At 44.8% G+C, this 27,650-nt stretch overlaps 1 protein-coding gene across 1 annotated transcript; it reads right to left on the reverse strand.

Annotated features, from left to right (window-relative positions):
• Positions 1-1,939: 1,939 nt before the first annotated feature.
• On the reverse strand, positions 1,940-26,252 carry LOC124551116. The gene is made up of 6 exons (XM_047126063.1): positions 26,163-26,252; positions 12,292-12,403; positions 8,794-9,022; positions 8,388-8,473; positions 5,018-5,171; positions 1,940-2,172 (listed from the first exon to the last, which is right to left on the reverse strand). Exons 2-6 carry the CDS (start codon positions 12,367-12,369, stop codon positions 2,078-2,080), a joined length of 642 nt encoding a protein of 213 aa, XP_046982019.1. The 5' UTR covers positions 12,370-12,403; positions 26,163-26,252; the 3' UTR covers positions 1,940-2,077.
• Positions 26,253-27,650: the final 1,398 nt, after the last annotated feature.

Consider the following 27,650-nt stretch of genomic DNA (forward strand, 5'->3'; position numbering starts at 1 on the left):
ATCTAATATCCAGCAATATTCTGCAGCACCACAATTCAAAAGATTCTATTCTCTTCTTGTCAGAACCGCTTATAGAACACTTTTCACTTCTGTAGAAAAACACTCAAAACAAATACCTCCAGAAATGCCGTCCTAATACTTAATTTATATTTTATGGTAACATATTTCTGTTTTTCATAAATTTTTCGTGCTGTTGGCACTCGGTGGCTTATAGCCTCCCTACTTCTGCTATCATCAGTTATTTTTCTACTCAAACTGCTCAAACAGAAAAACTCGTCAACTACTTTTACTGCCTCGTTTCCTCATCTGATGTTTTCTTCATTACCAGATTCAATTCGACTACAATCAGTTTCCCTTGTTTATCTGTACAGATGTTCACCTTGAAACTCTGTTTTGTATGGAATTAAAATAATACGTTAAAAATGAGTATAGTTGTGGAGTGCGGCCCCACGCGACCTCAAACCGATCGTAGAGAGAATCGTGTCGTCGTATGGTATCGTGTGGGACAGAAGGTGAGGTATCTATAGTTTGTGCTATGGGAAGGTGGCAGTGACAATAATCCTTCATAGTCAATACTATCTTTCCTTGAATGCAGGAATACAATTGTGCAAGAAACACCGATGATCGAGTGTACTTAATGATTTATTAATAAAGGGAGCGGAGGGGGAGAAAAGGGTGGATAGTGGGAACATAGAGAAAGAGAGGGGGGGGGGGGAGCGTGCCACAGGAACCTTGTACTATCATCTCTGTTTGTAAATTATTCCTACTTTTACCTGGTAGCATTTGAAACTCCATCGTAAGTTTTAACATAAAAATTAACTGCATTTTTTTGTATTTCAGGTAAGTTCGCTTCTGACTTTGGAGTTTTCGCTATCTTTTCGTGTTGGTGAGTACCAGTGGTAGATTTCGTGTGAATTCGCAGTATATTTCACTGTCTTTAGAAATTTATGCTGAAACGGCAGATTCTTCACACGTAGACTGCTACCATGTGTTTAGTAAGCACGTAAACATTGCATGATTTGAACCTAGTGTATAACAGGGTCACGTGCCAACGATAAAAAAGTGCACTATTTGCATGTAGGAAGGGAGAAACACCGACAGAAACCTTCAAAGGCTACAGCAGTTTCCCACAACCAAATGAAAGATAATGAATTATAAATTTTTCGTCCTCAGATCTACGAAAAACTAATCTGAGTTCATGTAACAACCTCCAAACAATTTGAAAACTAATATTTTAAAAGTATTAAAACAATAAAAATACTAAAAAGCTACCATTTCTACACTGTAATTCGTATCTAAAAACTGTGTTAACCACTATAGCAGTTTTACTAACCGTTGATTGTCAGTATCATATGGCTGGTTAGACCACCATTTTTGGCGTATAAATTAAGATTTTAAAGTAGTAACACCTGACCGTTGTGCAGCCAGGCGTATAATTATAGGGTAAGCAGGGAAGGAGTTTTACTATTTTTAATGTTTCAATACTTTTTATAAATTTTTTTTTAATTTTAAGGGGATTTTACATAAATTCAAGGGCATTTTTGTTTCCATAAATAAGACGAGGACTACTAGTCTACCGAAACATGTTATAATGTAATTGTTGTTAATTACATTGCCATTAAAAGCATTAAAATTTGTAATAAATGACGCAAAGCATTGTGTCTCCTTGTCTGACGATGTCTGGACTTTCAAATAAAAAATTGGATACAGGAACATCCCAGCAATGATGATGGCACAGGTAAGCTGAAACTAATTTGGGAAAAGGGGTGAAATTGTGCTTTCAGCAGAAACATATAGGTTACACTCCTTTCGGTTATAGGTGACTGACTATTAATTTCCCTGCACAGACACTTTCAAAATAGTGTTTTAGATTTGGCGAGAATGAATTACAGGAGTCATAAGGCATCATTGAAATAATATCAAATGTAACACTCTCCTGTTGACTAGAATCATCTTCAGTACTTTTATTAAAAGTTTATATATACAGAGTTTGCACTTGCACAAAGATGAATGTCTTCTCATGAGACTCCTGACAACTGTGGAGCCCAGTGTGTGATGGGTCCACAGGAGCTGCTGGTCAGTCCTCCTGCTGGGAGATCCTTCTGGCTATAGCTGTGCCCACCAGCTGGCGGTGGTAGCTGAACACCACCAGCAAGCTGTAGGCGCTGCCCACTGCAACACACAGAACACGCACTGTGTTACTCTAGGGGACAAATGTGTAACTGAACAGTGATAGAGTACATAGTATATGCGAAATAAGTTGGGTGATGTCCAAATGTCCATTAATTATGTGAGATTTGTTTTTTTTCTAAATTTGGGTACCCCTCTCCCCTTGGTGAGATTTGGTAAAATGTGGTGGGATCCTCTTCCACCCCTCTGTAGTCAGGTGAAAATGCCTTAAAAGAAAGATTTTTATTTGTTTTAAACAATGATTGCCAACATAATTAAATTTTCCCCAAGACTATCAGGTGCCACACTCGCTCTGCAATCGCTGTCCCTCACTGCAAGACCATAGCTTAGTGCCTCACCTGTTATATGTATAAAGTAGTGTGTATATCTGGACCACCTCCAGAATCTGTGGATCAATTTCAACCTAATTTCAACAGAAAGTGCATCAAAAGTGTGAGCACTGATAGGTTTAAAGCCTCCTAACTCCAATATGAGCAAAGACAGGGGGCAAAAATGTGGCTTTTATAGCCTCTGGCGTGTAGGCTACTCTGCATGACATGCACGTTGTGTGGGAACAGTATTGGCTTGCCAAACCGATCTGCTTTGCAGGATGGACTGCACATAAGGTTTTCCAGGCCCCAACATTCAGGCTGCTGTGCAGTGACAGATGTGTTTTGTTGTAGTATCAGCCTGCTTTATCAATCTGCTTCACATGCCAACCTATACAATTGGCACAAATAAATCATTTTCAAGCCCATATGTGTCGCTTGACCTGCAAGACAAGTATGTCGTGGGACTAGCATTGGCCTATCTTATTGAACTGTATTACAGGGTCTACACATGCCGATGAGCAAGGCTGGGGTCAGGTTTAGATGGATGGAGAGATCAAGTGGGAGGAGGGGGATGGACAGGGAGAGGAGATTAGGAGGAGATGCATGAGGCAGGTGGAAGGTGTAGAGAAGTGATTGGCAGGTGGAAAACGACGAGGGAAAGGCAGTCTAGTGAATACACGATATGAACTTACAAGGGGAGGCTGCCAATTGTGAAATTCAGATTCGATTCATACTGCGCATAATAAAAGCTCATGGCCAGAGGTGTAATGTGGCAAACCACCAAGATGCACTTCTCAGCCGTTGTCGAGAAAATCGACAGTTAAAAGAAACCGTTGCGGTGAAATACTCTCTACGATTAATAATTTTCTACAGCGCTATGGCGCAGCGGTAAGCGCTCGGGTTCGTAATCCGAAGGTCGCCGGATCGAATCTCGCGCCGTGCAATTTTTTTTATTATTAGTTTGATATATACTGCAGCAACACCCTCAAATATAAACATTTTGATCGCCCCTTACACTAGTATATTGAATTTGTAGCATGTGCGGGTATGAGTGTGTGTGTGTGTTGGGGGGGGGGGGGGGGGGTAGGGATTTGAATTTAGGAATTTAGAAAGTGAGGATGAAAGGAGTGACATAAGGAGAGCATAGTATTTGGTTGTGACACAGCTGTGGGTTGTTAAGATCACTTCTGTTACATGCTATGTTCAAGTAAAGGTTAAAGTAAATGATTTATTATGATATGAAATAATTTATGTGGATTGGTACATTGTTGGTAATGTAAACAGATATATATTCTTTCAAACTGACGGGGGGTAAAAGCTGTTGGTGTGTGGTTGGATCTGTTGGGTTTCGAGAGTCAGGCCAGTTGGTTGTTCATTTAGAATCCATTGCCAGTAACTGAATGCCATTCTTGGGAAGTATGAATGTGAGGATGAGAGCAATTTGTGTGTGTGTGTGTGTGTGTGTGTGTGTGTGTGTGTGTGTGTTTTATGAGTGTGAGAGAGAGAGAGAGATATCATATTGTTGTAAATGTTGTCATTTAGAATGGACTCGCTTTGTTTTCTTTGGTGTTTGTATAATTGGAGTGCCTTATTGACCCACACATACCGCTTGATGTGGAAGTTTAAACCTCTGAAACGCGTTGTGCAAATAAATAAATAACGACAGGTTATAGTAAACGTGTTGGCAGCGCCCTTGCCACAGTGGATACACCGGTTCCCGTCAAATCACCGAAGTTAAGCGCTGTCGGGCGTGGCCGGCAGCTGGATGGGTGACCATCCGGGCCACCATGCGCTGTTGCCATTTTTAGGGGTGCACTCAGCCTCGTGATGCCAATTAAGGAGCTCGTCGATCGAATAGTAGCGGCTCCGGTCACAGAAAACGATCATAACGACTTGGAGAGTGGTGTGCTGACCACACGCCCCTCCTATCCGCATCCTCAACTGAGGGTGACACGGCGGTCGGATGGTCCCGATGGGCCACTTGTGGCCTGAGACGTCGTGCCACAGTATACTTGTTGCTTCATTCGATATTATTAACAGTCACAGTAAAGTCTAACAAAAGCGTTGGGATTTAAATTTCTGAAAATGTACACTTTGGAGACCAACATTGCATTAAAGTGAGCTATGGGCTGGAAACTATACAAGAAGGTAGAGCATTTCAGTAAGACAATCGAAGTTTTTGAGGTTTGATGCTATAGATGGATGAAAAATAAGATCACTGGCAAGTAATTAGAGGTTTCCCATAACATGGTGGAGGAAAGGAATATATAGAAATGACTAAAAAGAAGTGGGGAAGGGATGGTCGTGTGTTAAGATGTAAGGGACTAAGTTCTGTGGTACGAGACGGAGCTGTAGAGGGCAAAAGCCGTAGGGGAAGACGGAGATGGCAACATGTTGAACAAATAGTTGAGGACTTCGGTGTAAGTGGTACTCTCAGATAAAGAGTTTTCGACAGGGGAGGAAGTCGTGGCGGGTGACAGAAGATCAGTCAGAAGACTGATGACCGAAAAAAATACCTGTTAAAATTGTGACGACGCCCAAGACGAAGACGGCCAGCGATATGGGTTTGGCGTAGAAGATGACTCCGTTGAGGATGAGCAGCATCAGCGTGCGGCAGCAGCAGACCGCGCAGAAACCCAGCAGCCACAGGCGAACGTGGCGGGCGGAGTTCTGTGGGCAAGCCGACACACACACACAAACTCTGAAACGACGGTAAGTACCTGTGGAGTGGGAGGGAATTAAATTGTCTGAGGGCTAAAAGAAAAGGATTCAATAATTACGTAAGCCTAGGGTCAAAAAGAAAAGATTGAGACCTCATTTAGTATAGCACAAATACTGTACTCCACGTAGCCTGCTTGTGGATTTCTTCAACGTTATGCGATGAATCTGTTGGCTGCCGTCCAGGTTTCTGGTCCCAAAGCTCGCTCATGCAGTCAGGTTTTTCAGCTGTGTGCAATATAAACAGTGGAAATGGAAATGCCATGTGGTTAGGACATCCCGTCGGTTAGACAGTTCGTCTGGTGCAAGTCATTCGAGTTGACGCTTCTTCAGCGACTTTCGTGTCGGTTAGACAGTTCGTCTGGTGCAAGTCATTCGAGTTGACGCTTCTTCAGCGACTTTCGTGTCGGTTAGACAGTTCGTCTGGTGCAAGTCATTCTAGTTGACGCTACTTCAGCAACTTTCGTGTCGATTAGACAGTTTCTCTGGTCCAAGTCATTCGAGTTGACACTTCTTCAGCGACTTTCGTGTCGGTTAGACAGTTCGTCTGGTGCAAGTCATTCGAGTTGACGCTTCTTCAGCGACTTTCGTGTCGGTTAGACAGTTCGTCTGGTGCAAGTCATTCTAGTTGACGCTACTTCAGCAACTTTCGTGTCGATTAGACAGTTTCTCTGGTCCAAGTCATTCGAGTTGACGCCGCTTCAGCGACTTTCGTGTCGGTTAGACAGTTCGTCTGGTCCAAGTCATTCGAGTTGACGACACTTCAGCGACTTTCGTGTCGGTTAGACAGTTCGTCTGGTGCAACTCATTCGAGTTGACGCTTCTTCAGCGACTTTCGTGTCGGTTAGACAGTTCGTCTGGTGCAAGTCATTCTAGTTGACGCTACTTCAGCGACTTTCGTGTCGGTTAGACAGTTCGTCTGGTGCAAGTCATTCTAGTTGACGCTACTTCAGCGACTTTCGTGTCGGTTAGACAGTTCGTCTGGTGCAAGTCATTCTAGTTGACGCTACTTCAGCGACTTTCGTGTCGGTTAGACAGTTCGTCTGGTGCAAGTCATTCTAGTTGACGCTACTTCAGCGACTTTCGTGTCGGTTAGACAGTTTCTCTGGTGCAAGTCATTCTAGTTGACGCTACTTCAGCGACTTTCGTGTCGGTTAGACAGTTCGTCTGGTGCAAGTCATTCTAGTTGACGCTACTTCAGCGACTTTCGTGTCGGTTAGACAGTTCGTCTGGTGCAAGTCATTCTAGTTGACGCTACTTCAGCGACTTTCGTGTCGGTTAGACAGTTCGTCTGGTGCAAGTCATTCTAGTTGACGCTACTTCAGCGACTTTCGTGTCGGTTAGACAGTTCGTCTGGTGCAAGTCATTCTAGTTGACGCTACTTCAGCGACTTTCGTGTCGGTTAGACAGTTCGTCTGGTGCAAGTCATTCTAGTTGACGCTACTTCAGCGACTTTCGTGTCGGTTAGACAGTTCGTCTGGTGCAAGTCATTCTAGTTGACGCTACTTCAGCGACTTTCGTGTCGGTTAGACAGTTTCTCTGGTGCAAGTCATTCTAGTTGACGCTACTTCAGCGACTTTCGTGTCGGTTAGACAGTTCGTCTGGTGCAAGTCATTCTAGTTGACGCTACTTCAGCGACTTTCGTGTCGGTTAGACAGTTCGTCTGGTGCAAGTCATTCTAGTTGACGCTACTTCAGCGACTTTCGTGTCGGTTAGACAGTTCGTCTGGTGCAAGTCATTCTAGTTGACGCTACTTCAGCGACTTTCGTGTCGGTTAGACAGTTCGTCTGGTGCAAGTCATTCTAGTTGACGCTACTTCAGCGACTTTCGTGTCGGTTAGACAGTTCGTCTGGTGCAAGTCATTCTAGTTGACGCTACTTCAGCGACTTTCGTGTCGGTTAGACAGTTCGTCTGGTGCAAGTCATTCGAGTTGACGCCACTTTGGCGACTTGCGTGTCGAAATATAAACAGTGATAAATCAAAACATGTCCTCTTAGCTCAGTATGTATGTTGTGAACAACTCACAGAAGTCGTTCATGACTGACATCTGATGTGTCTGTGCACTGTTTCCAACCTGCATTCGGTTGACCTTTAAAAAAATTGGTGGTACTGCAGGTGTATGTGACCAATGAGATGAGCTCACTCTCAAGTTACTCGTGGTGTCTGCAGAAAATGTTTTAAAATTAATCCCTCTTCCCACCAGTTTCAGGGATATAATATTGCAAACAGATGTATTAAAATGTAATTAATAATTGAAATAAGCTTCCGGAAGTCTTGTTCTGTTTTCAATTATATTAGTATTAACTTAAAAGAGGTTTTCTGATTTGTGTTAAATTAGTTTAAATATACATTAATTTGGGGGCAACCATAGATGAGTTCACTGTTATAGCCTCAAAAGCCTCTCATCTTAGCAATATAAAGTAAGTGAAAGTTTTACAAAATTTAAAATTACGTATATTTTGTGTTTCATCGTAAAGGAATTTTTGCACTGATCTGAAACTGCTCCCAGAATTTGCAAGTCTATAATATTTCTAAATTATGTATGATTTAATATTCCTACTTATATTTCAGTAATATTAATAATACATTACAGTTGCTTGTGTAAATCGTGAACTTTTTCCCTCCAGCGTCTGCGGAATAAACGTTACTTTCCAAACAGGAATTTAATTGAATTTAAAATCACGAAACAGCTCCCTTCGTTCATATGTGACACAATTTTGGAATTATTCAAATGAGTTTATCGATATGGAACTTACTACCCTATTATGGTCTTCATTTGCTATAGACTCTCAATTCATGGTTGCAAAACATGGGATGACGAATCGAACAGGTTTCAACATTAGAAATATGGAGTTTCTACTGGAACAGCAAAACAAAATTTCCGAAGTATTGTATGGTATCAACGGAGTCACCGAATAATACTATAATGTTGTCACAAATACGTCCAAAGTGTGAGAAAAAAGTAAAATTCACATGATAGAAATTTTTTGTTAGGTTCAAGTTTGTTGCTGTGTGTAACGGTCTACTTCGCTTCGATAATTGCTTACGATGTTGTATCACACTGTCCATAAAATGGCAACTCCATAAGGGATAGTCAGTAACTGGCTCTGTCAGGCTAGGCGTCGAATCGGAATGAGCTGTGCTGGCAGATACGTGCGGGCGCCTTACCTTGTCTGCGGCGAACATGAGCAGCACGCTTAGCAGGAAATCCAGCGCCTCGGCCAGCGTGATGAGCACGGTCAGGCACTTCCAGACTGGAACAAGACCAGCAGAGCGTCCGCTTACTGTGTGTACACTGCCACAAGCGAGCCAGATGACGCGTGATCCCGAGCTACTGACGGCAGCACGGGTAGGTTGTAGACGTTAAGCAGATATCAAGGCAGTTGAACAAGACAGACTAGCGTGAAGGCGCGTATCAAACCAATCGTTGCACTGAAGACCACAACAACAACAGGAACAAAAGAATGACGAGTGTGTGTGTCACACACAGTGGTATTACAAGTTGGTAGTTGCTATCTGAACTGTAGAAAATCCATAGTGGCACATACATGTTAGTGCCCCAAAATTAACTTACACATCAGGACAGTGATCCTGGAGGCCAGTGACAATTGCTGCGCCTCACTGTAGTCGTCGACGTCATCTGCAGGGTGTATAGTAGTGGTGATGGTGGTGGTGGTGGTGGTGACCTGGTGCTCCAGAGCCTCCCTCTCCCTCTCGCGTTGTTCCTGCACCAGCTGGGAGTGCTGCTCTGAGCTGACCACTGCACCCAGTGAGAACATCACCACCAACAGCGCGGACACGATCTGCACCAAAAACACAATGCGGCTCCAACAGGGGGTTCGTCCACAGGCACGAATAATATTCTACATGTGCTTGAGTTAACCTCCACTTAGTTTTTATTTTATAAAACATGTTTTGAACCGTTTGGGTGGTATAATTTCACCTCTGGTACAGAATGTATCTATGGACATTTTGGAAGGAAAGTGCTTAATACTGTGTTTCTATGCATGATGGTGTTGCGGAAGTAAGCTCACCAAACATTATATTAGTCACATACACAAAAGAGCACAGTGGTCGCTTTGGAGCGGTGTTGATGGTTTATAGAAGGTGCAGATGGTCATATGACCACTCACTGTCTATTTAAGCTATGTCAGTGAAATTCTGTGTGTGTGTGTGTGTGTGTGTGTGTGTGTGTGTGTGTGTGTGTGTGCGTGCGTGCGTGTGTGTGTGTGTGTAAGCGCGCGCAAAGTGGGTTGTATGGAATCAGTGCAGTAACAGAGGTTAACGTGGAGATTTTGCAGAAAGGCAGAGAGGAGTTATCATGTTTAGAAGTGACCATGAACGCACTGCAAATGAAATTTCCAGATTTAATGGTATATCAAAACGGACTGTCCAATGCATTAACAAGAAATAATGTAACATTCGCAGCCATGTAAGATGGCGTAAGAACAACGGCTATAAAGACATCCTAACTGATAACTGTTGGTGACGATTGGACAGGAGTTTCTCATCATCTTTCGGTGATGCATGTGCGATGGGAATCGCTGTTGTCAATTGACTTCAATTGCAACTAATTTCCGAGTGAATATTGCAAAGGGAACTGCATTTGGAGTCGGATTCTTCGCAACAGCCCACTACTAATAGTGGCATACAAAGCGACACGTCTTTGAGAAGGCCAAAAGAAGCAGAAGCGGGGCAATAGTGACCTGAAGGTGTTAAACCATTAGTGGGTGGACGGTGCACACCAGAGATAGCTCTATGATCCTTGAGGGCTGTTTCTGGAACTGTGACATGACCTACCCAATCAAGTGACTGCAAACTTGAACCAGGATGTATCTTCATAATGACTACACTACATACACTCCCATCTTCCAAGAAGGCAACAGCCATGTTCACAGGGCTGCGCACATAGTTCCTGCTTTGGTGAAGAATCTGGCACCTATCTCCACTGAACTGCCCCATTTAACCATTCAATTCTGTCCCCTCAGAAAATGTCTGGGATTGCTAGTTTCAGCAGGTGAAATCCATTAATAAACATGGTCGCAGATAAGTAGCTCTACAGGAGCTGAATATCAATGAGAGGCTCCATCATGGTATGACATACTTGAAGGAACTTGTGTCAGCTCCTTCACGCCAAACTGATGCCATCATCAAAGCTGTAGATGGTGTACACAGTATTCATGTGTGTCTCCTGGGGATTTACTTACTGTGCTGCCATAAGCTGTCACCAGCACACCAGTCAGCAAAGATGAAGGGAAGATCGATGAGTAGGCATTGGTTCAAGTGCGCCTATCATGAGAGAGCCAAGAGACACACCAACAAGCAACAAGCCGCCATCGCTCTCTTGACAGCAGGTATTTAGACCGCCGCCACTGACCAGAGTGCCTCACTGACTCACTCTTCCAGTTTGGCATCTGTCAGTCCATTCACAGAGTGGGCTCAGTTCACATCGCAGGCTATGACAGTTCATAGCGAACAGGTTAGTGACTATAGCGAGACTAAAGTTTGTGATAGCAGGATTACCGATATTGTCTGCAAGAGGACTATTACTGAGGAGCTTGTATCACAGAACATGTGGACTCTACTCCGGTTGAGTAATCATTCATGTAAATAAAGAACCGCATTAATGCATTCATGCATTCGTGTTGTAGAAAGATGATTCCGGCCACCCTTAACAACATTCTCTCCCTTGCAGTAGAAGACTCTACATTTACACCATCTAATCAGCAGCATCCTGACAGCCCTACGTAATTTGGAGGTGATGATCAGATGTCACGAGAGGCAGACCCACAATTATAAAACGAGCCAGGAGCACAATGTTGTCAGCAGAGAAGAAGTAATAGCAGAAAGTGTCGGTCAGAAGAGATCATTGACCTCGAAGGTGGACTAGGCATTAGATGTCACCTGAGTAACAAATCCATCAAGGACATTTCAACCCACCTAAAACTGTCCATGTCGACTCTGAGGTGGGAATGAGAAGGAACAACCACAGCTAAACAGAAACTGGCTGCCCATGCACTGATAGGGAGGGACTGTCGAGCATTGTGGAGGTTTCTTTCAATAAATCGCATGAAATCAGTTCGTGAGTTCCAAAGTACTACCAGCAGTCCATCTAGCACTACGACTGTGCATAAGGAGTGAAAAAGAGTGGTGTACAGTGGTCGAACAGCTTCTCTAAGCCACCCGTTTCTTTAGTCAGTGCTGAGTGACGCTTCAGGTGGTTCCAAGAGCGACCCCACTGCATAGTGGATGACTGGAAACGATTGATTTGGAGAGGGAATGATGACAGACCTTGTCGCAATCCGATGGAGGGTTGCAGCTATACGAATGCCTAGAGAACGTTACCTGCCATTATGCGAAGAGCCACAGTGAAACAAAAAGGGGGTGGTGTTACGAATAGAGTTGTTTTTCGTTGTTAGGGTGTCATCACTTTATTGTGCTTAATAAAAAAGAGTGGCTGTGAAGCAATGGTTGTTATGAAACGGGCTGGCCTGCCAGTCTGCCGGTCTGCCTGGAGTCACAATCTGCACCCAATGGGACACCTTTGGGATGAGCTACGACTTCGTTCCAGATTCCAGCGTCCAACGTGACCATCTTCTCGGTTTCGGCACTTGAGGAAGAAGGGCTGCTATTGCTCTACAGACGTTCAGGGACACATCACCGAAAGTGCCCTCAGCCTAGTTTGAGTCATCACACAGGCGGAGGATGAACACAGCTCATATGAATTTGCACTGATAGGTGTCTGAATACTTTTGATCGGATAGTTTATATTGACAAGTGAGCAACATGAGCATTCATCTCTTCAGTATACCTTTAGCTGCGTGCTTTGGCTTCTCAGAGGATAGAGATACACTCATATTCTGAAACTAACAGCTGGAACATTCTCAATCGGACTCTCAGAAGAAAGACCAATGATGTAATGAAAGTGCTTCTAGACGATGATACAGTATAAAATATACCATATGTCCCTGAGTCACCGGTATCATGCTGTGAACTGCACTGTAGAGCCGCAACGCTACCTACATTTTGGTCTCTTCTTTGGTGATGAGCCACACCGGCTGCCGGTACTCACCGCGAACACCACGGCGATGATGAGGGCGCCAGTCCGAGGTGTGCAGCCGCAGCAGCATTGCTTGAGCATCACCACCATGGTGGCCACCACTGCACCACTACCAGCGCGGCACCTGCACAAGCATACCCTTCTGTACCAATGCACTGGCTATCACATTTACAGACAGCAAAAGGTCATTATACACAATGTTGGGAATGACTGGGGTCTGAGTGGGGTATGGTCAAGTGGGGGGTGCCCCAGGGACCAGTGTTGGGGCCACTTCTGTTTCTTATTTATATAAATGATATGTCCTCTAGTATTACAGGTAACTCTAAAATATTTCTGTTTGCTGATGACACTAGCTTGGTAGTAAAGGATGGTCATATGATTTGAGGTGGTTGTTACAGCTGGCATTTGTCACTGATATGACTCAAACTAAATAAGGTAAAGAAAAGAATTCACGAAAAAAAGCAAACTCTAGTATTACAGGTAACTCTAAAATATTTCTGTTTGCTGATGACACTAGCTTGGTAGTAAAGGATGTTGTGTGCAACATTGACTCGGTTTCAAATAGTGCCGTTCATGACCTATGTTCATGGTTTGTAGAAAATAAACTAATACTAAATCACAGTAAGTCTCAGTTTTTACAGTTTCTAACACACAATTCAACAAAACCTGACGTTTTCATTTCACAGAATGGGCATATGATTAGTGAAACTGAACAGGTCAAATTTCTAGGTGTTCAGATAGATAGTAAACTGTCGTTGAAAGCCCACGTTCAGGATCTTCTTCAGAGACTTAATGCTGCCATTTTTACTATTCGAATGGTATCGGAAATAAGTGATCATTCGACACGAAAATTTGTCTACTTTGCTTATTTTCATTCGCTTATGTCGTATGGTATTATATTTTGGGCTAACTCTTCTCATTCTAAAAGAAGCAGCTTTCAGTCAGTTAACACCTGAATTTGGATCGGATTTCGTTAACTCTTGTGCAGAAAGCTGTGCAGTATACTGCTGCATCCATTTTCAATAAGCTACTACTCCAATACAAAAATCTTAGCAGTAATCCACGCGCTTTCAAATCGAAACTGGAGAGTTTCCTCGTGGGTCACTCCTTCTATTCTGTCGAGGAGTTCCTTGAAAAATCAAGCTGATTCTTCTTGTATTGTTGACTGCGTTTACTTAAACTTATGGACTGACGTTTTTCGTGTTCATAAACATTTATTTTTATCTGTTATTACTTTTATGTTGTAATTTCATGTACTGACACGTTCCATGACCTTGGAGATTTGCTCCTCAATTTGGTCCTACAGAACTTGACGTGTAAATAAAATAAAATAAATACACAATGTTCTACACCTATAATTTGCCAACCAGTATCAACTGTAGAGCAGTAGGGTATTTGCTGTTGAACCATGTACACTACAAGATGTTTTCACTCTGTTACGTTTTTTCAATCTATTAAATCGATTCAGCAGTCCATTCAATCTATTTAGCTATTCAATGTATCCAGTCTATTCAATATAAAAAAATGGTTCAAATGGCTCTGAGCACTATGGGACTTAACTGCTGAGGTCATCAGTCCCCTAGGACTTAGAACTACTTAAACCTAACTAACCTAAGGACATCCATCCCCGAGGCAGGATTCGAACCTGCGACCGTAGCAGTCGCGCGGTTCCGGACTGCAGCGCCTAGAACCGCGTGGCCACCGCGGTCGGCTCTATTCAATCTATCCAGTCTATTCAATGTATATAATCTATTCCATCTATATAATCTATTCAGTCTATTTAGTCTATTCAATCTATTTAGTCTATTCAGTCGAGTTGGTCCACTCCATTTATTTACTCTGTTCAGTCTATTAAGTCTTTTCAGCCTCCGCAATGCATTCAAGCTGTTTAGTCTATCCACTGCATTCAATCTGGCGTATTCAGTCTATACCAGGGAGCTCAACCTTTTTAAGCTTGAGGCACAGTCGCCATTTTAATGATCCACTGACTTAAAAGTGCATAAAGGTTTAAGCATCATTTGTCACTAGCCAACCTTACTCTGAAAGATGAGGCTCAGTTAGTTTATTTCTACAGTTATGTTTCACTATTTTCATCGTTGGAAACAATGCCGCACATGGATAAGTAGATGCAAAAAACGATGAAACATGTGATGCCACTTTTACAATGTTAGGGTAGGTTCTTACAGTCACTAATTTCTAAATGTTGATCTTCGTTGAATTGTGACTTTAAGGAGATGTCGTTTTACTCTCAAATTACTTCTTCGAGTTTAAGCCCACGATAAGGTAAGAGAGTACTAAGTGTACCTGAATTATGTTCCATATCCACTTTTTGGAAAGGTTGAGCCATGAAAGCCAGAACAGATTACATTCCCATGAAATCTGAGAATTGGCTTCCACACTCAGACTTCAGCGCTGTGAGACTGGCTACGTACTTCTTTGCAGCTTCTAGGTCCAATTCTGTTTGCCGATCCGACAGTTCTGGCTGTATTTGAGGGAAGTGTTTCACACTTAATTTCTGTAACTATGCTAGCCGAAGTTCAAGTTTTTGCACGAAAGACTTTATAGATGGTCGATAGTTTGCTTTTTTCGTGAATTCTTTTGTTTACCTAATTTAGCTTGCGTCATATAAGTGACAAATGCCAGCTGTAACAACCAGCTCAAATCATACAGCTGTGAGGAATCTTCCTCTCTTGTCCATACGAACAGCACTCTGAGTATCTAACTGATCATTACTGGCGTCATGCAGATTGTTGCTTTGTTGAAGCTCGGAAACAGAGTTTGTGTCGCCAGTTGGAGGCGAGGCTTGTTCACCCCGCTCATCGTAACGCCCAGTCATGACCCGTCGCCAATTTGCAGTTGTGAGTAACACCATCATCGTGGCGGAGGAAAGACTGTTACTGGCAAGAGCGTTAAAGGCGATGAAACGCACATGGAGACAAAACAGCTAGGACAGTGTTCTCAGATTTGCTGTACCAGCCACAAATACCGCACGAAGTACTCAATGTAAAAAAAAAGAAAAAAAAAAAAGAAAAAGACGCTATTTTCCAAAGACGTATTTCGGACACCGGTTTCGAAAGATCGATTCATAAAGTGATCTACTGATCGATCGCGATCGACGGGTTGAGCACCCCTGGCTTACACAATCCGTACAGTTACAGTTGCAGCAACAGGTAGGATAGCAAATAGAAAAAATTTGCTTATTGCGCGAAAAACTGAACACTGAAGCGCCGAAGAAACTGGTATACCCATGCGTATTCAAATATAGATGTATGTAAACAGGTAGAATACGGAACTGCGGTCGGCAACGCCTATATGACAAGATCCTGGTGCAATTGTTAGATCTGCTACTGCTGTTACAATGGCAGGTTATCAAGATTTAAGTGAGTGTGAATGTGGTGTTATATTCCACGCCCGAGCGATGGGACACAGCATCTCCGAGGTGACGATGAAGAGGGGATTTTCCCATACGACCATTTCGCGACTGTACCGTGAATATCAGCTATCCTGTAAAACATCAGGTCCCTGACATGCTGCAGCCGAAGAAAGATTCTTCAAGAACGAGACCTACGACGACTGAAGTGCAACCCTTCCGCAAATTGCTGCAGATTCCACTGCTGGGCCATCAACAGCATGCGAACCATTCAACGTAACACCAACGATTTGGGCTTTCGGTGCCAAAGGTCGACCAATGAACGCTTGATGACTGCACGACACAAAGCTTTACGCCTCGCCTGGACCCTTCAACACCGACATTGGTATGTCGATGACTGCAAACGTGTTGCCTGGTCGGACGAGTCTCGTTTGAAATGATATCGAGCACATGGACGTGTACGTGTATGGAGACAACCGCATGAATCCATGGACCCTGTCATGTCATCAGGGGACTGTTCAAGCTGGTGGAGGCTCTGTAGTGGCGTAGGGCGTGTCCAGTTGGAGTGATATGGGACCTCTGACACGTCTAGATACGACTCTGACAGGTGACACGTACGTAATCATCCTGTCTGATCACCTGCATTCATTCATGTCCATCGTGCATTCTGACGGACTTGAGCAGTTTGAGCAGGACAGTGCGACGGCCCACACGTTCAGAATTGCTACAGAGTGGCTCCAGGAACACTCTTCTGAGTTTAAACACTTCCCCTGGCCACCAGACATGGACATTATTGAGCATATGGTTCAAATGGCTCTGAGCACTATGGGACTTAACTGCTGAGGTCATCAGTCCCCTAGAACTTAGAACTACTTAAACCTAACTAACCTAAGGGCATCACACACATCCATGCCCGAGGCAGGATTCGAACCTGCGGCCATAGCGGTCGCGCGGCTCCAGACTGTAGCGCCTAGAACAGCTCGGCTACTCCGGCCTGCTATTGAGCATATGTGGCATGCCTTGCAACGTGCTATTCGGAAGAGACCTCCGTCCCCATGCCCTCTTACGGATTTATGGACAGTCCCGCAGGATTCATGGTGTCAGTTCCCTCCAGCACTACACTCCTGGAAATGGAAAAAAGAACATATTGACACCGGTGTGTCAGACCCACCATACTTGCTCCGGACACTGCGAGAGCGCTGTACAGGCAATGATCACACGCACGGCACAGCGGACACACCAGGAACCGCGGTGTTGGCCGTCGAATGGCGCTAGCTGCGCAGCATTTGTGCACCGCCGCCGTCAGTGTCAGCCAGTTTGCCGTGGCATACGGAGCTCCATCGCAGTCTTTAACACTGGTAGCATGCCGCGACAGCGTGGACGTGAACCGTATGTGCAGTTGACGGACTTTGAGCGAGGGCGTATAGTGGGCATGCGGGAGGCCGGGTGGACGTACCGCCGAATTGCTCAACGCGTGGGGCGTGAGGTCTCCACAGTACATCGATGTTGTCGCCAGTGGTCGGCGGAAGGTGCACGTGCCCGTCGACCTGGGACCGGACCGCAGCGACGCACGGATGCACGCCAAGACCGTAGGATCCTACGCAGTGCCGTAGGGGATCGCACCGCCACTTCCCAGCAAATTAGGGACACTGTTGCTCCTGGGGTATCGGCGAGGACCATTCGCAACCGTCTCCATGAAGCTGGGCTACGGTCCAGCACACCGTTAGGCCGTCTTCCGCTCACGCCCCAACATCGTGCAGCCCGCCTCCAGTGGTGTCGCGACAGGCGTGCGTCAGGCGTGGATGGAGGGACGAATGGAGACGTGTCATCTTCAGCGATGAGAGTCGCTTCTGCCTTGGTGCCAATGATGGTCGTATGCGTGTTTGGCGTTGTGCAGGTGAGCGCCACAATCAGGACTGCATACGACCGAGGCACACAGGGCCAACACCCGGCATCATGGTGTGGGGAGCGATCTCCTACACTGGCCGTACACCACTGGTGATCGTCGAGGGGACACTGAATAGTGCACGGTACATCCAAACCGTCATCGAACCCATCGTTCTACCATTCCTAGACCGGCAAGGGAACTTGCTGTTCCAACAGGACAATGCACGTCCGCATGTATCCCGTGCCACCCAACGTGCTCTAGAACGTGTAAGTCAACTACCCTGGCCAGCAAGATCTCCGGATCTGTCCCCCATTGAGCATGTTTGGGACTGGATGAAGCGTCGTCTCACGCGGTCTGCACGTCCAGCACGAACGCTGGTCCAGCTGAGGCGCCAGGTGGAAATGGCATGGCAAGCCGTTCCACAGGACTACATCCAGCATCTCTACGATCGTCTCCATGGGAGAATAGCAGCCTGCATTGCTGCGAAAGGTGGATATACACTGTACTAGTGCCGACATTGTGCATGCTCTGTTGCCTGTGTCTATGTGCCTGTGGTTCTGTCAGTGTGATCTTGTGATGTATCTGACCCCAGGAATGTGTCAATAAAGTTTCCGCTTCCTGGGACAATGAATTCACGGTGTTCGTATTTCAATTTCCAGGAGTGTACTTCAGACATTAGTCGAATCCATGCCATGTCATGTTGCGGCACTTCTGCGTGCTCGCGGCGTCCCTCCACGATATTAGGCCAGTGTACCAGTTTCTTTGGCTCTTCAGTGTAATAGGAAGAATATGTAACTAAATTTGCAGCCGATTAGTGCTTGCACAGGTACAGTATTTAGTACAATGATATGCCACCTATTACGGTTCCAAGCCAGCTGAGCATCGAGTCGAACTGAGTTTGGATCACAGACACGGGCACGTCATTGCATGCCACTTCAGCTCAGTATCAGAGCCCCCCTTTTGTAATGACTGGTGAGTGAGGATGTGCCATTTTTTAGGATGTTCACTCGTTGGCTAATGATTGAGCCAACGTGGTGTTCATGTGGGTGCCAGATCAGGTCAGAGTGTCGGGGAATGAAGCTAACGATGCTGCTGCCAAGGCTGCAGACCGACTACCGACACCTTTTAGCTGTTCTCTTCCCTCAGCAGATGATCTCTGTGTTGCCGCACGCAGGAACACTCTGTTCCTCTGGCATGAACACTGGTCTCTTTTTCTTTGTCATCAGTCTTCAAGACTGGTTTGATGCGGCCCGCCACGAATTCCTCTCCTGTGCCAACCTCTTCATCTCAGAGCAGCACTTGCAACCTACGTCCTCAATTATTTGCTTGACGTATTCCAATCTCTGTCTTCCTCTACAGTTTTTGCCCTCTACAGCTCCCTCTAGTACCATGGAAGTCATTCCCTCATGTCTTAACAGATGTCCTATCATCCTGTCCCTTTTCCTTGTTAGTGTTTTCCACATATTCCTTTCCTCTCCGATTCTGTGCACAACTTCTACACACGCACAACTTCTAGTACATATTATACATTGCACGTCTCTGCATATAGCTTACCCCACTTTTCTCATTGTTTCGAATGTCTTGCATCATTTTACATTGTCGAACGTTTTTTTCCAGATCGACAAATCCTATGAACGTGTCTTGAGTTTTCGTTAGCCTTGCTTCCAATATCAACCGCAACGTCAGAATTGCCTCTCTGGTGCCCTTACCTTTCCTAAAGCCAAACTGATCGTTATCTAACACATCCTCAATTTTCTTTTCCATTCTTCTGTATATTATTCTTGGAAGTAACTTTCTTGCATGAGCCATTAAGCTGATTGTGCGATAATTCTCGCGCTTGTCAGCTCTTGCCATCTTCGGAATTGTGTGGATAATATTTTTTCGAAAGTGAGATTGTATGTCGCCAAACTCATGCATTCTACACACCAATTTGAATAGTAGTTTTGTTGCCATCCCCCCCCCCCCCCAATGATTTTAGAAATTCTGATAGGATGTTATCTATCCCTTCTGCCTTATTTAATCTTATGTCCTTCTAATACTGGACCTCTCTCTCTTTTCAGTTGACTCCTGTTTCTTCTTCTATCAGATCAGACAAATCCTTCCTCTCATACTTCCACCGATCGACTCTCTCTTCTGCATTTAACAGTGGAATTAATGTTACCACCCTTGCTTTTAAATTCACTGAAGCTTGTTTTGACTTCCTTTTGTGCTGAGTTAGTCTTTCCGACAATTTTTTTTTTTTCGATTTCTTCGCATTTTTCATTCAGCCATTTTGTCTTAGCTTCCCTGCACTCCCTGTTTATTTCATTCCTCAGTGACTTATGTTTCTGTATTCCTGAATTTCCCTCAATGTTTCTGTATTTCCTTCTTTCATCCACCAGGTGAAATTTTTCTTCTGTTACCCATGGCCGGCCGGTGTGGCCGTGCGGTTCTAGGCGCTTCAGTTTGGAACCGCGTGACCGCTACGGTCGCAGATTCTAATCCTGCCTCAGGCATGGATGTGTGTGTGATGACCTTAGGTTAGTTAGGTTTAAGTACTTCTTAGTTCTAGGGGATTTATGACCTCAGAAGTTAAGTCCCACAGTGCTCAGAGCCATTTGAACCATTTTTTGTTACCCATGGTTTCTTCGTAGTTACCTTCTTTGTACCTACGTTTTTTCCAACTTTTCTGACTGCCCCTTTTAAAGATGTCCGTTCCTCTTCAACTGTACTGCCTATTGAGCTATTCTTTACTGCTGTACCTATAACCGTAGGGAACTTTAAGCGTATCTCGTCATTCCTTGGTACTTCCGTATTCCACTTCTTTGCCTAATCTTCATCACTACTACATCGTGATCCAAGTCTATATCTGCTCCTTGGTATGCCTTACAGTGCAGTATCTGATTTCGGAATCTCTGACTATGATGTAATCTAACTGAAATCTTCCCGTATCGCCATGCCTTTTCCAAGTATACCTCCTGTTATTGTGATTCTTGAACAGAATATTCGCTATTATTAGCTGAAATTTATTACATAACTCAATAAGTCTTTTCCCTCTCTCGTTCCTTGTCCCAAGTCCATAGCCTCCTGTCAACTTTTGTTCTACTCCTTCCCCTCCAACGGCGTTCCAGTCTCCCATGGCTATTAGCTTTTTCCATATGGGAACAAATTCTGGGGAATTAACCACCTCCCAAAGGCTCGGACGGCTTCCCCTCGTCCCTCTCGTCTCCAGGAGGTACTTTTAGCTAGACTGCGTGTTGAGTACTGTCGCTTCAGCTACCAACATTTGATAAGTGGAGACCCTTCCCCACTCTGTGCTTACTGCAACCAACCATTGACAGTGGACCATTTTCTGACCCAATGCCGATTTTATAACCGTTTACGTTTTAATCTCTGTTTGACATTTCAATTATCTCATATTTTAGCAGCTAGAGCACGAACTGTAGATCGCGTTTTACTTTCTATTCCTCGTAGTGACACAGTGAAGGAAATTTAATTTTCAACCGTTTGAACAACCTCCTCAAAAGGCAAGTGAGGGATTTTAATTATCACCCTACTCCAGTCGGACAAGGTTCCTAGTATTGTCGACTTCAAATTCATTCGGTAAGTGACCTTTTATGTTATGACACGGGCACGTATGGCCTCAGCTGTTTTGTGTCATAAATTAACAACAAAGAAACAAATTGAAACTTCTTTTAATCTTTTTAATGTCACCTTCATGGTGTTGCCATTTTAATGACCTGCACTATGATGTGCTACAGCCATTTCAGACTAATTTCCCTCTTCTATTAAATTTGCTGCCAATCCACTAGTTGCCTTAACTTGTTACAAATATGATACAAGAACTCATCAACTCTTTCAAAGACACACAGTGATAATTTTTTCTGCTTCCATTTCCATACATTTGTTATTCTGTCTTCTTTTTCTGCTTATTAAAATTTATTTCCAATCAGATTTGTAAAGACACTCTCTAAAGTTATTGCAATAACTCCAATTCCAAAGGAAGCAGGTGCTGACACTTGTGAATATTACCGAACTATCAGTTTTATAAGTCACTGTTGTAAAATACCGCCGGCCAGTGTGGCCGAGCGGTTCTAGGCGCTTCAGTCTGGAACCGCGCGACCGCTACGGTCGCAGGTTCGAATCCTGCCCCGGGCATGGATGTGTGTAATGTCCTTAGGTTAGTTAGGTTTAAGTAGTTCTAAGTTCTAGGGGACTGATGACCTCAGATGTTAAGTCCCATAGTACTCAGAGCCATTTGAACCACTGTATTTTTTTTTTTTTTTGGTAAAATACCAACAAGAACTCTTTACAGAAGAATGGAAATACTGGCAGAAGCCAACTTCGGGAAAGAACAGTTTTTGGGTTCCAGAGAAATATTTGAACACACGAGGCAATACTCACTCCACGATTTCTCTTAGAAGATAGGTTAAGGAAAGGCAAACCATGTTTATAGCATTTATAGACTTAGAGAAAGCTTTTGACAATATTGACTGGAATACTCTCTTCTAAATTCTGAAGCCAGCAGGGGTAAAATACAGGGAAAGAAAAGCTATTTACAACTTGTACAGAAACCAAACTGCAAATACATTAAGCGACGTTCAAATGGTTCAAATGGCTCTGAGCACTATGGGACTTAACATCTGTGGTCATCAGTCCCCTAGAACTTAGAACTACTTAAACCTAACTAACCTAAGGACAACACACACATCCATGCCCGAGGCAGGATTCGAACCTGCGACCGTAGCGGTCCCGCGGTTCCGGACTGAGCGCCTGAACCGCTAGACCACCGCGGCCGGCATTAAGCGACGTGCTTGAAAGAAAAACAGTGGTTGAGAATCGAATGAGACAGGGTTTTAGTGCCTCCCCGATGTTATTCGATCCGTATGTTGAACAAGCGGTAAAAGAATCCAGGGAAAAATGTGGAGTAGCAATTAACGTTCATGGAGAATAAATAAAAACTGAGGTTTGACGATGACATCGGAATTCTGTCAGAGAGAGGAAAGGAGTTGGGAGAGAAGCTGAATTGAATCGACATTGACTTGAAAGGGCGACATAAGAGGAATATAAAGAAAACAAGGATAATGGCATGTAGTCTACTTAAGTCAGACGATGTTGAGGGAATTAGATCTGGGCAGCAGATTAACTGAGGATGGTCAAAGTAGAGGGGATATAAAATGTAGACTGCCAAGGGCAACGAAAGCCTATCTGAAGGACAGAAATTTGTTAATATCGAATTTAGATTTAAGTCTTAGGAAGTATTTCTCAAGGTATTTATCTGGAGTGTAGCCATTTATGGTTGGTTGGTTGGTTGGTTGTTTCGGGGAAGGAGACCAGACAGCGAGGTCATCGATCATCGCTCTCATCGAATTAGGGAAGGACGGGGAAGGAAGTCGGCCGTGCCCTTGGAAAGGAACCATCCCGGCATTTGCCTGGAGCGATTTAGGGAAATCACATAAAACCTAAATCAGGATGGCCGGACGCGGGATTGAACCGACGTCCTCCCGAATGCGAGTCCAGTGTCTAACCACTGCGCCACCTCGCTCGGTGCCATTTATGGAATTGAAACCTGGAAGATAAACAGTTTAGACGGGTACAGAATAGGACCTTTTCAAATGTCGTGCTGCAGAAGAATGCTGAATGGATAGATCGCTTAACTAATGAGGAAGTACTGAATAGAAGTGGTGAGAAAAGAAATTGTGACACAACGTGACTAGAAGAAGGGGTCAGTTGGTAGGACACATTCTGAGACATTAAGGGATTACAAATTTAGTACTGGAGGGATGGAGGGAAGTAGGGGGCGGGGGAGGGGTGGAAATCGTAGAGGGAGACGAAACGACGAATATGGTATGCAGATTCAGAAGGATATAGATTGCAGCAGTTATTCTGAGATAATGCCGCTTGCTCACCATAGAAACCAGTCTTCGCCGGCCGAAGTGGCCGTGCGGTTAAAGGCGCTGCAGCCTGGAACCGCAAGACCGCTAGGGTCGCAGGTTCGAATTCTGGCTCGGGCATGGATGTTTGTGATGTCCTTAGGTTAGTTAGGTTTAACTAGTTCTAAGTTCTAGGGGACTAATGACCTCAGCAGTTGAATCCCATAGTGCTCAGAGCCATTTGAACCAATTTCTTGAAAACCAGTCTTCAGGCTCAAGGTTACAATAACAATAGCGAAAATGTAGGTCTACCTCCACTAGGGGCAAACATCGCAGTGACATTAGGAAGTGAAATGTGGTTCTGGCGTGTTCTGTTAGCGTGTGTTCCGTCTTGGTTTTCCCAGTTCAGATGCAAGAAAACTTCTGGCCCGATTTCTCTTTCAGTTCTAAAATTCTTGCTGTCTTGATGGGGTGTTAATGGAAGCACTGGCGGATGTGGTCTCAAACATTGCTTGAATTAATGCCTGCTTTTCGATGAGGTATTAATAAGAGATTTCACCGAAAGTGCTCTGTTCCCCAGAAGATACGGAGCACGCTCGCGCCTGGAAGAACGTCAAGCTACCTAGCAGTCATGTGCAACGGAGATAAGGCTAGGCCTCAGTTGTACCTGTGACGAGGCTGTGAAGTTGCTACAACAAGCTGCCTCGGTGAGAGCAGCTACTTTCGTGGCAGGGGGTTCTCTTTCTGCCACATTTATGCCTTTGACACGAAGAGTGTTTGGTGACTGCAATAGAAACAATCACAAGCGTTGTCCAAATATACGAATGGCAATTTATACTTACCGTTCAGTGCTATAATTTGGCTTCATCTAGTTGTAATTTATAGAGCCCAAAGAATGTCCAGGGGAAAATCATTTGCTAGAAGTTAAATTAATACCAAATGTCATTTCGAGGTTTGGATCCTTAGAGAAAAGCTTTGAAGAGAATATTTTTCCTGTATAGATCGTACTCAAACATAATTTCCCTTCCAATTAGCCAGCTTTGATTTAATTGAGTATTATGAAGCACAGATTTGCTTTTGTTTGGCAGTATGCGTGCATGATAATCCATCAGTGGAAGGGCGTCCACGCGGTAGTTTTAAAGGCTAGGTGGATTTTGGGAGTAGCCAGAAAAAAGTTACAATTCCGACTCGTTGAAAACCTGCACAGTACCAGTTTTTAAATTAATTTTTTGAAACAAGAACACCTAACTGCAGTATACTTTTTTCTTTCCCTGAGGGATAAGAGCGTGGGGAGGGCGGCCGCCCTTGGTATGGTCGGCCTTGCATCAGTGGGTTCGAAATCAACTGTACATGTAATTACGATTAAATATTCAGGGAATATATCACGAGCTGCCTCCACCTCAACCACTTGCACAGTGGTGCGAGATTAGTCAACAATCGCGGTATTCCGGTTACGTAGATGAAACAGGAACTGGAGAGGTTCCTGAAAGAATCGACGAACAAGAGAAGAGATGGAAACCACTGGCAAGAAGAAGGGACATCCCTGTTGATCCATTGTGGATGTAGGCACCGGGACAGCAGCCAGTCAAATCTTTACCAAGGAAATTACCAAACAGCCGTATGTTTTGAGGAATTGTTTCATTTAGACAACCAGTTTCGGCATCTCATTACTGATATCTTCAAACACCTAGGGACTCCATGTACAGATGATCAGATATGTCTGTATTTGCACAACTGGAGCCATCAATATCAGGATTCCGTGAATTCGTTCTTGGGGTGTTTACCTGGAACACTTGACAAGAACTCGCAAAAAATGCTGTCGAATCTTCGGACTAAATACTTACCACTCCGTCTACAGGCCATGAGTGGCCCATCGGGACCATCCGACCGCCGTGTCATCCTCAGTGGAGGATGCGGATTGGAGGGGCGTGTGGTCAGCACACCGCTCTCCCGGTCGTTATGATGGTTTTCTTGACCCAAGCCGCTACTATTCGGCCGAGTAGCTTCTCAATTGGCATCACGAGGCTGAGTGCACCCCAAAAATGGCAACAGCGCATGACGGCATGGTCACCCATCCAAGTGCCGACGACAACCGACAGCGCTTAACTTCGGTGATCTCACGGGAACCTGTGTAGCCTCTGCGGCAAGGTCGAACTAAATACTCCAAAAACGAATTCACGGAATCCACATACTGATGGCTCCAGTTACGTAAGTTTCGATATATCCGATTGACTATACATGGACTGCATAGGGGCCTGAAGATGGCATTAATGAGGTGCCGGAACTGGTTGTCTAAACAAAATAATTTCTCAAAACATACGGCTTAGTAAATAAGAAGTGACAGGATGATGGGCCGTGTGTTAAGACATCAGGCAGTAACTTCCATTCTACTGAAGGTAGAAGCTGTAGGAGAAGATAGAGAGCGCACTGCATCCAAGAAGTAACTGAAGTCGTTGGGTGCAAGTGTTGTTCTGAGATGAAGAGGTAAGCACAAGAGAGGAATTGGTTCAAAAATGGTTCAAATGGCTCTGAGCAGTATGGGACTTAACATCTGACGTCGTCAGTCCCCTAGAACTTAGAACTACTTAAACCTAAATAATCTTCCCGAGGCAGGATTCGAACCTGCGACCGTAGCGGTCGCGCGGTCCCAGACTGAAGCGCCTAGAACCACTCGGCCACTCCGGCGGGCGAGGAATTGGTGGACGACCGTGTAGCACCAGTTGAAAGACTGATGACCTAGAAAGAGAAGTAGAAAATGTAGACTGGCACTTACCAGGTGAGGGGTGGGAGACAGTGTTCTGTATGGTGCTTGTTGCGGCCGTAGCGCTGCCCCAGAGGTCAGAAGGCGACTGTCTGATCCCGCTCCTAGCACTGTCTCCTGCACCGTGAGGTGGTGGAGGGGGGGGGCGCTGGTTAGGGGGAGGGGAGAGCTAAATTGAGGGGGTGGAGGGGGAACAGATGATAACCAGCACGTGGCGGACGAGCAGTGTCATCAGCTGACAGAGCACGTCAGACCGTCTGTCTGTCTGCTGCTGTGCCTGTACCGCCGCAGCTACTACCCTCGCTCTCTTTCTACATCTACATCTACATTTATACTCCGCAAGCCACCCAACGGTGTGTGGCGGAGGGCACCCTACGTGGCACTGTCATTACCTCCCTTTCCTGTTCCAGTCGCGTATGGTTCGCGGGAAGAACGACTGCCGGAAAGCCTCCGTGCGCGCTCGAATTTCTCTAATTTTACATTCGTGATCTCCGCGGGAAGTATAAGTAGGGGGAAGCAATATATTCGATACCTCATCCAGAAACGCACCCTCTCGAAACCTGGATAGCAAGCTACACCGCGATGCAGAGCGTTATCACGCTTACCAAATTTGGATCTGCTCTATCCCCTCCGTCAACCCGATCTGGTACGGATCCCACACTGATGAACAATACTCAAGTACAGGTCGAACGAGTGTTTTGTAAGCCACCTCCTTTGTTGATGGACTACATTTTCTAACGGCTCTCCCAATGAATCTGAACCTGGCACCCGCCTTGCCAACAATTAATTTTATATGATCATTCCACTTAAAATCGTTCGGCATGCATCCTGCGAGATGTTTTGCAGAAGTAACTGCTACCAGTGTTTGTTCCACTATCATATAATCATACAATAAAGGATCCTTCTTTCTGTGTACTCGCAATACACTACATTTGTCTATGTTAAGGGTCAGTACCCCCCATGAACCATGGACCTTGCCGTTGGTCGGGAGGCTAGCGTGCCTCAACGATACAAATAGCCGTACCGTAGGTGCAACCACAACGGAGGGGTATCTGCTGAGAGGCCAGACAAACGTGTGGTTCCTGAAGAGTGGCAGCAGCCTTTTCAGTAGTTGCAGTGGCAGCAGTCTGGATGATTGACTGATCTGGCCCTGTAACACTAACCAAAACGGAGGTAAAATAGTCCCCGGGCGGGGACTACTCAAGAGGACGTCGTTATCAGGAGAAAGAAAACTGGCGTTCTACGGATCGGAGCGTGGAATGTCAGATCCCTTAATCGGGCAGGTAGGTTAGAAAATTTAAAAAGGGAAATGGATAGGTTAAAGTTAGATATAGTGGGAATTAGTGAAGTTCGGTGGCAGGAGGAACAAGACTTTTGGTCAGGGTTATAAATACAAAGTCAAACAGGGGTAATGCAGGAGTAGGTTTAATAATGAATAAAAAAATAGGAATGCAGGTAAGCTACTACAAACAGCATAGTGAACGCATTATTGTGGCCAAG

Source organism: Schistocerca americana, chromosome 9, assembly GCF_021461395.2.
Source record: "Schistocerca americana isolate TAMUIC-IGC-003095 chromosome 9, iqSchAmer2.1, whole genome shotgun sequence".
Classification (NCBI taxonomy): domain Eukaryota; kingdom Metazoa; phylum Arthropoda; class Insecta; order Orthoptera; family Acrididae; genus Schistocerca; species Schistocerca americana.

Excerpts from the sequence above, each read along its gene's own strand:
- LOC124551116 (XM_047126063.1), bottom strand. The coding sequence starts at position 12,369 with ATGGTGGTGATGCTCAAGCAATGCTGCTGCGGCTGCACACCTCGGACT. Across the intron at positions 5,172-8,387 it reads TCATGTTCGCCGCAGACAAG|AACTCCGCCCGCCACGTTCG; the intron begins GTAAGGCGCCCG and ends GCTTGCCCACAG. Across the intron at positions 2,173-5,017 it reads CGTCGTCACAATTTTAACAG|TGGGCAGCGCCTACAGCTTG; the intron begins GTATTTTTTTCG and ends TGTGTGTTGCAG.